We start from the raw sequence: 12,239 nt of genomic DNA, 5'->3' as shown, positions 1-12,239 counted from the left end.
TGCTTTAATTAGATTAATATCAAGTAATGAAAATTACATAGTGACCTTGTACTGCTACCATAGAAGACCTGTATAGTACTATGCAGAAAAGCAGAAAGTCAGAAACTACTAATTTTATTCTACAAAACTCTGCAAGTGAATCTTATACAACTTAACAAGGAAACTCAGTAATTTGCATCATATTGAAATCCATTATCTAATTTGACATGTTTGTATCAATACATTAAAATAATAACCTGTAAATTTGCATGTATCTTATTCTTCCCCCACCCATCCCACTCCCCCCAAAATTAAAGGCTGATTTGTTTAAAAAAAAAAAAAAAAAAAGTTATTTGAAGGAAATCGAACCTGCAAAAACATGGCTCTGGAAGTATCAAAAATGGCTCTGGTAATTAAAAAAAATGGCTCTGGTGAAATAAAAAGAAAAAGAAAAATGGCTCTGGAAAATAAAAAGTATTTTTTCCCTGGTATATATATGTATATATACATATATATATATAATATACACATATATGTATATATATATATGTATATATATGTATACATATATATATGTATACATATATATATATATAATATATATATATATAATATATATATATACATAGATATATATACATGTATATACATATATATATATATATATATATATATATATATATATATATATATACATACATGTATATGTTTATATATGTATGTATATATATATATGTACTGTATATATATACATATATATATATATATATATATATATATATATATATATATATGTGTGTGTGTGTGTGTGTGTGTGTGTGTACATGTATACACACACACACACACACACACATATATATATATATATATATATATATATATATGTGTGTGTGTGTGTGTTTATATATATATATATATATATATATATGTTTGTATACATATATATAGATACATATATTTATATATATGTTTGTATAAATATATATGTACATATATATATATATATATATATATATATATATATATATACATATATATATATATATATACTGTATATATGCTGGTACATTGTGACAAGTTGATGAAGAAGCATAGAGCGAAACCGGTCAGAAATAAACTCAGGAACTCGGAACTAGATCCGTGACTTCTTTTTCCACCATCAACATATATATATATATATATATATATATATATATATATACATATATCTATACATATATATATGTTTGTATACATATATATATATATATATATATATATATATATCACATGAGAACCACAGTTGGAGCAAAATAGATTGGAGACAGGGAATCTATATATTTCTATTGCAAACTGCAATAGTCTTCTGTAGATACAAAGTATAGAGAAGTGAGTGCTACTTAAGTAGCACCCTTGACAAGAAAAGGGGAACATTGGGAGAGGTCTCCACCATCGGCCTCTTCGAAATGTTCATATTGGGTTGATTTTCAATGATAGTTGATTCAACCATTTTTCTCCTGAGCTTGTACTCATAAATGAGCTCAGTTTTGTCCCAATCTAAACAATGGTTAAATTGTTTAACATGTTGGAGCACCGCTGAGCTTTCTTGTCCATACTTGATGGACCGCTTGTGTTCAATCACCACCACCACCCCGTTCTCCCCTCACATCCCCGTTCTCCCCTCACATCCCCGTTCTTCCCTCACCTCCCCGTTCTCCCCTCACCTCCCAGTTCTCCCCTCACCTCCCCGTTCTACCCTCACCTCCCCGTTCTCCCTACACCTCCCCGTTCTACCCTCACCTCCTTGTTCTCCCGTCAACTCCCCGTTCTCCCTTCACCTCCCTGTTCTCCCTTCACCTCCCCGTTCTCCCTTCACCTCCCCGTTCTCCCTTCACCTCCCCGTTCTCCCTTCTCTTCCCCGTTCTCCCTTCTCTTCCCCGTTCTCCCTTCTCTTCCCCGTTCTCCCTTCTCTTCCCCGTTCTCCCCTCACCTCCCCGTTCTCCCCTCACCTCCCCGTTCTCCCCTCACCTCCCCGTTCTCCCTTCACCTCCGCGTTCTCCTTCCAGGACAGAAACCCGAAGTGCTCCATCGACCATGTCCTCCCGCCCGACAAGGAAGCTCTCCGTGTCGGACGAGACCGGATCCAGCCGTCCGAGGTCCCCCAGGGGAGGTCGTTCTCCGGACAGTCTCCAAGTGCCCCGCTCCCGGAGCTCCTCCTTCAAGGTCTCCCTCACCAAGAGCCGGAGCGTGGAGCTTCACGTCGCCAAGGCCAACCTCAAGGCCGACACAGCCTTCACGACATCTGGAGGACATTCTGTCACGAACAAACACAAGCAGATGACCCTGGCTCCTCGACAGGACCCCTGGGAGGCGTTGAGGTTCAGGGAGAACCCACCACGTCCTCCTCAGCGGTTGTCGTCCTCAAGGTGGGTATATCCAAGGACCTTGTTCTATCTATCCCCCTTTCCCCTGTTTTACGACCGTAGGCCAAATGCGGAATAATAAAAAATAAACCAAAAGAATATTTGCAAATATAAGTTAGAAGGGTTGGAGGGTAAGAGGAACGACTACAAGGTTTAAAGATGAAAAACAAAAGGAAATTCGAAACGAGAAAACGAAGATTTAATGCCTTGGAGGGTTTAGGTTAACGTCACGGGTGTACCCTACGGGTAAATTTTTTTTTTGCCAATTTCCTGAAATGGGGGACTCACAAGCCGTTCTCGACACAGGTTCGACGTGGGAGGAACTCCCCCGACGATGGTGGTAAACAAGCCCCTGCCCCTGACGCCCCCGTCGCGACGGTGGACACCCAAACCCAAGGGACACCGCCGGAGCAAGACGCTCCCGGTCATCTCGCTCCCGACCTCCGTGAGGCACATGGTCCACGTCTCCTACGACCCGGACACCAAGCAGCTCCTGGTGAGGGCGGCCGCGATAGGGGTGCTCCACCGGATCCTGGGTCATCGGTCCTGGGCGGGGGAAGGAAGGTGGAGGGAAGGTGGGAAGGAAGGTGGGAAGGTGGAAGGAAGGTGGGAAGGTGGAAGGAAAGTGGGAAGGTGGAAGGAAGGTGGAAAGGTGGAGGGAAAGTGAGAAAGTGGAAGGTGGGAAAGTGGAGGGAAGGTGGAGGGAAGTTGGGAAAGTGGAGGGAAGGTGGGAAAGTGGAAGGTGGAGGGAAGTTGGGAAGGTGGAGGGAAGTTGGGAAAGTGGAGGGAAGTTGGTAAGGTGGAGGAAAGTTGGGAAGATGGAGGGAAGTTGGTAAGGTGGAGGTGGAGATGTGGAAAGGTGGAGGGAAAGTGGAGGGAAGGCAAGGTGGGAGGGTGGAGGTGGATGGAAGGTGGAGGTGGAAGGAAGGTGGAAGTGGAGGGAAGGTGGAGGTGGAGGGAAGGTAGAGGTAAGATGGAGGTGGAGGGGTGGAAGGGAGGTGGAGGGGTGGAAGGAAGGTGGAGGAAGAGAAGGTGTAGGGAGGGAATGGAGTGAGGGAAGGGAGTGAGGGAAAGGCGAGAGAGAAAGCGGAGGGGAAAACACATGAATGTTGAAACTAAAGTGGAGAAACTGACAAAATAATAACAAAACAAATAAACAAAGACGGGGGAGTGTGGGTGGTTACTGTACACCAGCTGGCAGAAGAAGTACATACCTGCTTCCCTACTTCCCTCAGGGTCTTCCGAACAGCTGGGCCATCCAGCTGGCCACCTCGCGCATCACGCCTCAGGAGCAGAGGACCAACCCGGACGCCGTAATCAACGCCCTCAAGTACTACAACAACAAGGTGGTGACTGGAGGAACATCGACCAAGTTCATGTCTTCTGTTCTCTACGGCACCGGCGGCGGCGGCGGCGGCGGCGGCGGCCACGGGGAGGAGGAGGACCTGGAGGATGAAGGTCAGTTCGAACCGCTCGAAGTAGGTCCGGCACGAGAACGTGGTGCCACGTTATAGGCAGAGTTGTATTTTAATTTAAATGAATTGTATAGGTGTGTGACGAGTATATGTAACGGGTGCGTGCGTGTGTGACGGGTGTGTGTGTGTGTGTATGTGTTTGTGTGTGTGTATGTGTTTGTGTGTGTGTTTGTGTGTGTGTTTGTGTGTTTGTGTGTGTGTTTGTGTGTGTGTGTTTGTGTGTGTGTTTGTGTGTGTGTTTGTGTGTTTGTGTGTGTGTTTTTGTGTGTGTGTGTATGTGCGCGCGCGCGTGTGACGGGTGTGTGTGACGGGTGAGTATGTGTGTGACGGGTGACTGTGTGTGTGACGGGTGTGTGTGACGGGTGCGTGTGTGTGTGCGTATGTGTGTGTATGTATATGTGTATGTATATATATATGTGTGTGTGTGTGTGTGTGTGTGTGTGTGTGTGTGTGTGTGTGTGTGTGTGTGTGTGTGTGTGTGTGTGTGTGTGTGTATGTGACGTGTATGTGTGCGCGCGCTCTCGTGTTCAATACAAGTTCGTTAGTATCAGTTGTGCAGCCTTAAAAGAGAATGTACCAAACCAAAGTACCAAATACTTCAGTCCATAAGAAAAAGTCGTACATATTAAGAAAAACATCTTTAATGACAAACAGATAAATGTGGATATGGTTCCTTCTTGGCTGCGTCGCTTCCTCGTACACACTGTGCATCTTACACCCCCTCGGAAGTACTCCGAATACCTTCCACTGACATTTGTCTCTAATCCACTGGGATACCCACTACCCTCACCCACACCCACATCCAAACACTCGTTCTCCGCTCTCTCCCTCTTTCTTTCCCTCTCTCTTTTTTCTCATTTTCTGTTTTTTCTCTCTCTATTTTTCTCTCCTTTTTCTCTCTTTCTCCTTTCTTTCTCACTCTATTTTTTTTCTTTCCATTTCTCTTTCTCTCTCCATTTTCTCTATTTTCATCTATTTCACTATTTCTTTCTCTACTTTTCTTTGTTTCTATTTCTCCATTTCTCTCTCTATTTCTCTTTATTTCTATTTCTCTTTCTCTACTTCTTTCTATTTCTCTTTCTCTTTCTATTTCTTTCCCTATCTCGTTCTCTCCCTATTTCTATATCTCTCTCTATTTCTCTATTTCTCTTTATTCTTATTTTTCTATATTTGTCTATTTTTCTCTCTTTCGTATTTTTCTATATCTCTTTCTCTCTATTTCTTTCTCTATTTCTAATGTTCTCTTTACCTTTCTCTTTCTGTCAACGTCTGCCCGTCCCTTTGTCTCTGCCCGTCCGTCTCTGTCTATCTGTCCGTCTGTCTGTGTCTGTCTACCTCTGCCTGTCTGTCTCTCTCTCTCTCTCTCTCTACGGAGTACTCATGCTTTCTCTCTCTCTCTCTCTCTCCCCCAGACTGCGACTACGCCATCCCGCCGGCCCCCCGCCGTTACTCGCCGCCTCCGCGGCCGCTCTCCATCGTCCGGGAATCAGGGTCGGACTATCCGGATTATGTGAGTACAAGAATCCGATCTCTCTGTCGTTCAGAAAGTGGCCTAAATATTCTCCTATTGGTTCCTGAAACTGTAAACCCTGTTCACGCGAGCAGACGCAAGTGGGAATTATGTTCCATGAGGGACTCGCCGTTTTCGTCTATATGAGACAGAGGCGCTGAACGAGTCCGTCATTGAGGACAATATTCTTGCTTGCTTGCCGACGAGTTGGTGCGGGACTTCAGGGCGAAAACAGTTTAATAATTCTTCTTTCCAGTACAGGGATAATGTGGACAGCGGAGAGGCGGCGCCCGCCATCCCTCGGCGCCCAGAGAGGACCAAATCGATCTACACGAAGCCAGTGGATTCCCCTCCTGCGCCGGTCGTCAAGAACGGCGTGGGGAAAGGTCCGGTTAGTTCCTCCAAGGGCACGACCGATGTCAGGTGAGTCGAGCCACAGTCTGGAAAGATAATTAATTTCTGAGGTATGTTATGTTTTGGGTTAAATCTAAACAACCTTGTTCAAACGAACACACTCGGTAAGTTGACCATAAGGAGAATTAAGTTTTCGGTGCTTCAGAAACCTAGTTTTTGTACCTTTTCCTCAGACATGACTTTCATCTTCAGTGAGTAAAATATGTCAACGCTCAAAACAATTTGGATAGTCTTGGTGTATACAAACAGAAGCCACAATATGTGGGTTAGATTGTTGCTGTGTTCTGAAGAAGCCTTGTCACAGGAGTCTTCGAACTAGACAACGACGACGATGACAATGACGACAGCAACGACGACGACGACGACAATAATGACGACGACGACGACAACAATATTGCCAATAACGACGAAGACAACGAAAACGACGGGCACCAACATAGTAATAATAACAAAACTAAATACACAGAGCACATAACCTAACGCATTGCCTTCTCTTCCATGTAAGCAGCCAGTGCAACTACTCCTCACAAGCGTCCTTCCTGACCAACATGCGGAAGGTGGCGGAGACGCAGAAGCAGGAGAGGGTCAGCTTCGAGGAGGTCCTCCGACGGCTCCGAACCATCGTCAGCTTTGGAGATCCCAGGAGGAAGTACAAACTTCGAGACAAGATTGGTCAAGGGTGAGTAGGGTAGGACAGAACTCCTTGAACGAGGTAGTGGTGGAGGTGGAGTTGGGCGCGGGTTTGGGGGACGAGGGTGAGAGAGAAAGAGAGAGGGAGAGAACAATAGAGAACGAGAAAGAATGAAAGAGAAAGAACGAGATAAGCGAGAAAACAAGAGAGAAAGAATGAAAGAACGAGATAAGCGAGAAAACAAGAGAGAGAGAGAGAGAGAGAGAGAGAGAGAGAGAGAGAGAGAGAGAGAGAGAGAGAGAGAGAGAGAGAGAGAGAGAGAGAGAGAGAGAGAGAGAGAGAGAGAGAGAGAAAGGAGAATGCACAGGAGAACGAGATTGTGCGATGATAACGATTTACAAGATTTATGGCCCCTAGCCAAGCGCCGGAGCCATAAGGACATTCAGCGCATAAGGAAGTCTTCTTATCGACTACTACTGTATTAACTTGTACATACACATACGCTCACACACACATATATACATATATATGTTTATATACATACATATATATATATATATATATATATATATATATACATACATATGCACAAATACTTATGTATACTGGTATGCATTCCTATTTCATAAATAATACAAGTTATGAATAAAGATTAAAATGAGTAGTCAAATTTAAATATTATAATATATATTTACTTCTTTTAAGAATTCAACAATCTGTTCCACTGTAGTATGTTCGTTTAAAAATTCTACTAAGAACTCATCTGATAGTGAATTGGTCCTACGTTGATTTTCATAGAAGAGACATTCTACTAAAACATGTTTAACTGATAGGTCAACACGACAGGTCACTGAGGGACCTGCCTCTCTGCCCCAATTGTCATCAGATATTTAAGGGTTTCAGAAGTGTGACTGATCCGCACCCTAGTTAAAATAATGCTAAATCTCCTGTTCGTTGGAGCCATGACTGTACAGAGGGTCTAATATTCTTTGATTTAAGATTACTTGTCAAACTAGACCAGTGGTCTTGCCACTGGTCTCTGCAGAAAGATCTAATAATATTTTTAAAACCTGGAATGGGGATTCCCATGCTGGAACAGTACTACGAGATGTACGAGAGAACGAGAGTGTACGAGAGAGAGAGAGAGAGAGAGAGAGAGAGAGAGAGAGAGAGAGAGAGAGAGAGAGAGAGAGAGAGAGAGAGAGAGAGAGAGAGAGAGAGAGAGAGAGAGAGAGAGAGAGAGAGAGAGAGAGAGAGAGAGAGAGAGAGAGAGAGAGAGAGCACGAGAGAGAGAGAGCACGAGAGAGAGAGTGCACGAGAGAGAGAGAGAGAGTGCACGAGAGAGAGAGTGCACGAGAGAGAGAGTGCACGAGAGAGAGAGTGCACGAGAGAGAGAGTGCACGAGAGAGAGAGTGCACGAGAGAGAGAGAGAGAGAGAGAGAGAGAGAGAGAGAGAGAGAGAGAGATAAGAGAGAGAGAGAGATGACCATGCCTCTCCTCACTGTGATCGCAAGTTACAGAACAACATTACTGTGTTGAAATAGGCAAGAACCGTTTAACCAAGAGAATGGCTAACGAATGGAATAGTCTTAGTAACCACACAGTGATCGCGGAGACAATTGGTTGTCTTAAGAGAAAACGAGAATTTCACAGGAATGACAGGTGGTAAGGGACATGGAACTACCTAGTGTAGACCTTATGGTCTCTTGCGGTCTCATCCATTCTCATGTCCTTAGGTTCTTCCTTTCCCCGTCCTGTTTAGAGCCTCCGGCTGCGTGTACACGGCCATGGAAGTGGCAACGGGAAGCCTGGTCGCCATCAAGATGATGAAACTTCGCCAGCAGCCGAGACGCGAACTGATCATCAACGAAATTATGGTGATGAGAGAGAGCAGACACAAGAACATCGTCAACTACCTGGACTCGTACCTCCTGGACGAGGAGGAGCTGTGGGTGGGTAAGCTCAAAGGGCACCGCAGGAGGGTTATACTCGTGGGTCACCGGTGGGTTTTTTTTTTAGCCTTTTGGAGAATGTCGTGCAACACGGGTGATCGGAAGGGCAAGTGGTTGGAAGGTTGGAAGGATGTGAAGGTTGTAGGAAAAAGATATTTATAGCAGTGGGAGACAGTTCGAGATTACAAGGAAAACTTGAAGCACTCTGAAAACCCAAACTTCCGCCATGACAGTTCACTAAAAAATAGACAAATAAAAGAATAAAAAATAACAAGTAAAAAATAAGCATGAAAACACTAAACATGGATGTGTCAGCATGTAAAGGTGGCAGCACACTTGGTATTTCTTGCTAGCATGCTACTTACTTTTGCTACTTCGTTTGAATAGAAACAACTTTAGTTACGAAATGTCAATTTACAATAGCGTTAAATCTAGGTGCACGTCACACTGTTCTTACGGAAGTCTGCAACAGTGGTTCTTAACCTTTTCCCTACCACGCCCCCTCTAGGAACTGTTCTTTTCCTCCACGCCCCCCCCCCTTGCATCTATAGACCTCCCCCCCTTGCAGGGAGGTTGGGGGGGGGTCAATACATTGGAAAGCTTGTATGCCTGGGGAAACTTTTGAAAATAGAGTTAGTAACGACGATACTTCTGGATCATCTCATAAACTTACCTCTACATTACTGACCCATATCTTGTCAAGAAAACAACACGTAACTTGTCGAATTTCTACTCTTCTCCTGAGCCTCGTGCGCCCACCCCCCTGAAAATCACTTGAGCCTCCCCAGGGGGGGGGAGCGCCCCCAAGGTTAAGAATAACTGGTCTAGAACATTGCCTAGTGTACTGACACCTTAAACTTCACTTAATATCCAGTTGCATTGTTGCACACTTGGTTGCAAACTGCGCATCTGTTGCAGGTTGTCATGGAGTACCTCGCCGGAGGCTCGCTGACCGACGTGGTGACGGAAACCTGCATGGAGGAGGACCTCATAGCTGCCGTTTGCCGGTAAGTCCTCCTCGAGGAAGTCCCACTCGAGTAGTTCCTTTTCACAGACCTCGAACCATGAAAGCACTTTGCCAGCTTAATCATGCCCAATAAAAAAAAAAAAAAAAAAAAAAAAATCGTTCTGTTCAGAAGAGGTCCTCTTTGCACTGAGGTGCCAAGACAGAAGGTGAAGGGGGCGCTGGTTTGAAGAACAACCCACAAACGAGCCACTTCAGCCACCGGTACCAGATACGTTATTGTTGTAATTTACCAGCGCTTGTATTCTGTCAGATACACGGACATGCGCTACTTTTAAATGGACAGGACAGGCATAATATATTTGCATACGACTTAAACCAGCCTGCTACTATCTCACTTTCCCTCTTTTTTCTCTCTCTACTTTCAGTGAAACCTTGCAGTCTCTTGAATTCCTTCATCGAAACGGTGTCATCCATCGTGACATCAAGTCTGACAACATCATTCTCAGCGAGACGGGAGAGGTCAAACTAAGTACGTTTTGTGTGCATATGATGATGAACAACTCTCACAGGATCTGTGTTCATTCTACTTCCTTGCATGTTGTGTCTTCCCAAGTACACAACGTTATTCAAATCTTGTCATTCTTTGAGTATCAGCTATACAATTTGGGATACATAATACTCACCTACAGTATTATCTATATTATACAGCCCATGGGGATTGGTGTGCCACATTTAAAGTGTCTGTTCTGGCTAAAGTCACAGGGGAGGGAGGAGGGGGGACACGAGAGGGAGGAGGGGGACAGGGGAGGGAGGAGGGAGGCACGGGAGGGAGGAGGGGAGACAGGGGAGGGAGGAGGGGGAAGGAAGAGGGAGAGGGAGGGAGGGAGGGAGGGACACGGGGAGGAAGAGAGGGAGGGGGAGGTACGGTAAGCAAGAGAGGGAGGGAGGGAGGGAGAGAGGGAGGGAGGGAGGGGGAAGGAGAGGGAGGGGGAAGGAGAGGTAGGGAGGGATGGGGAAGGAGAGGGAGGGGGAAGGAGAGGGAGGGGGAAGGAGAGGGAGGGAGAGGGGGAGGGAGAGCGAGGGAAAAGGAAAACAGACACACACAGACACACACATGCAAACAAACGCGCACACGCAGACACACCACACGCAGACACACATACGAGTACATACATACACACATACATACACACACACACACACAGTGTGCACCCCGTGCACTGTACCCGACACCGTGCTGCTAACTGGGTCCTTGACTTGGCACAGCCGACTTCGGGTTCTGCGCACAGCTCTCGGCCGAGAAGTCCAAGAGGACGACCATGGTCGGGACGCCCTACTGGATGGCCCCGGAAGTCGTCAGCCGGAAGCAGTACGGCCCCGAAGTGGACGTCTGGTCGCTCGGCATCATGGCACTCGAGATGCTCGAAGGTACGAACCACAGCGGAGGTCAAGATAACGGTAGTACAAACCCTGCCGCCAGCAAGTTGGACCAAGGGGAGGGTTGATTAAATTCAACGCTACAAAGTCCCCCATAAGGGGCAGCGTCCTAGCCTCCTAATATGGAGATTTAACAACGTTAAACTGGATAATCATTATATATTTTTTCAACTAGTTGTAGAAAGGAAAGACTGCTTGGAATGCATTGTAGGTCTAGAATTTAACCACTAGTGTAATTGTGCACTGCCCAGGATCCCCCCACGCACTGTCACTTGTCTAGGAGTAATCATCAACAAACTTTAATTTTTATTTTACATACATTTCTTTTTCATATTTTTTCGTTTCTTCAGGTGAACCCCCCTACATGAACGAAAACCCACTCCGAGCTCTATACCTGATCGGCAACAACGGGAAACCGAGTCTGAACAACCCGGCATCCGTCTCGAGGCTCTTCAAGAACTTCCTCGACGCTTGCCTCGAAGTCGACTCGAAGAAGAGGCAATCTGCGACTCAGCTACTAAAGGTATACTAAAAAATGTATGTGTATGTGCACATTTCCACGCTTCATTTCCCTCCCGTTGCAATGGTCAGCAGTTTCCCTTTCTCTCCGTTCTTGCAGACCCCACCCCCTTTTCACACCACAAGTCACTCCTCCAGCTGACATCCCAGATGTCAGTGCTCCCGATCTCACCATCGAACTCACGAAGTCCTCTGTCTCCCCAGCACCCGTTCCTGAAGAGGGCGTGTCCTCTGACCAACCTGAAGCCTCTCATCGACGCCGCCCGTCAGTCCATAAAGGCACAGAAGGAGTAATCCAGGTTTCTCAGCGGTCTCAGTGAGAACTGGGACTTTATCGACCGAGACCCCGCTCAGGACGGCCCGGCTGGTTCTGCAGAAGACGTTGGCCATGTCGAGGCTTTTGACTCAAACAGAAATTCTCAGACAGATCTCCCAACTACAGATACCCCCCCACCCTCCAAAAAATAAACATCAACGAACAAATAAACAAATGAATAGACGAATAAAACAAAAACAAAATAAAAAATCTGTAGATAAATAGAACAATTAAACAAAAAACAAAAAATATCCAGGGCCCTTATCAGTGAACGCGGGTGGACGGGGAGCAGCGTCAGTTGATTTCAGGGTCCGACGGTTCTTCCTCCCTCGTATGACGTCATCAGAGGCGCGCGCGCATCAGTGCACCTCTTTATGGACATTTCTCCGCTCAAGGCCATCTTGTAATTTCGAAATAAAAAATCAAGACCAAAGCGACTTTTTTTTAAACCTTTCTGTGTTGGCGTGATCGGAAACGTGCTGGACTCTGATTCGCTTGGTTGTGGGTTCGAATCCCATACCTTTCTTCGATTCCCTGCCCCAACAGTCAAAGAGCATAGGGCCAAGGTGACTGCTTCGGCCGCAACTACGCGTTTCCTGGTTTGTAGAGGTGGTAAAGTCCCGCTAGACAATTGTAT

The 12,239-nt window shown here is 45.7% G+C and overlaps 1 protein-coding gene across 2 annotated transcripts in view; it reads left to right on the top strand.

Annotated features, from left to right (window-relative positions):
* Positions 1–12,035, top strand: part of LOC143028468 (serine/threonine-protein kinase PAK 2-like) — an 18,972-nt gene extending 6,937 nt beyond the window's left edge. For both annotated transcript variants that reach the window (XM_076190618.1, XM_076190617.1), the window contains exons 2-13: positions 2,025–2,384; positions 2,688–2,877; positions 3,617–3,839; positions 5,269–5,366; positions 5,623–5,789; positions 6,289–6,459; positions 8,174–8,363; positions 9,282–9,370; positions 9,756–9,859; positions 10,597–10,758; positions 11,118–11,290; positions 11,491–12,035. In XM_076190618.1, coding sequence (XP_076046733.1) covers positions 2,053–2,384; positions 2,688–2,877; positions 3,617–3,839; positions 5,269–5,366; positions 5,623–5,789; positions 6,289–6,459; positions 8,174–8,363; positions 9,282–9,370; positions 9,756–9,859; positions 10,597–10,758; positions 11,118–11,290; positions 11,491–11,580 — 1,989 coding nt within the window. In that variant the 5' untranslated portion in view covers positions 2,025–2,052 and the 3' untranslated portion in view covers positions 11,581–12,035. The remainder of the gene's footprint in view (positions 1–2,024; positions 2,385–2,687; positions 2,878–3,616; positions 3,840–5,268; positions 5,367–5,622; positions 5,790–6,288; positions 6,460–8,173; positions 8,364–9,281; positions 9,371–9,755; positions 9,860–10,596; positions 10,759–11,117; positions 11,291–11,490) is intronic.
* The last annotated feature ends 204 nt before the right edge of the window (positions 12,036–12,239 follow it).

This window comes from Oratosquilla oratoria, chromosome 9, assembly GCF_046742065.1.
Source record: "Oratosquilla oratoria isolate Oo_2021 chromosome 9, ASM4674206v1, whole genome shotgun sequence".
In the NCBI taxonomy this organism is placed as follows: domain Eukaryota; kingdom Metazoa; phylum Arthropoda; class Malacostraca; order Stomatopoda; family Squillidae; genus Oratosquilla; species Oratosquilla oratoria.
Note: the sequence above shows the minus strand (reverse complement) of the source record. Positions and strands in the feature narration are given on the sequence as shown.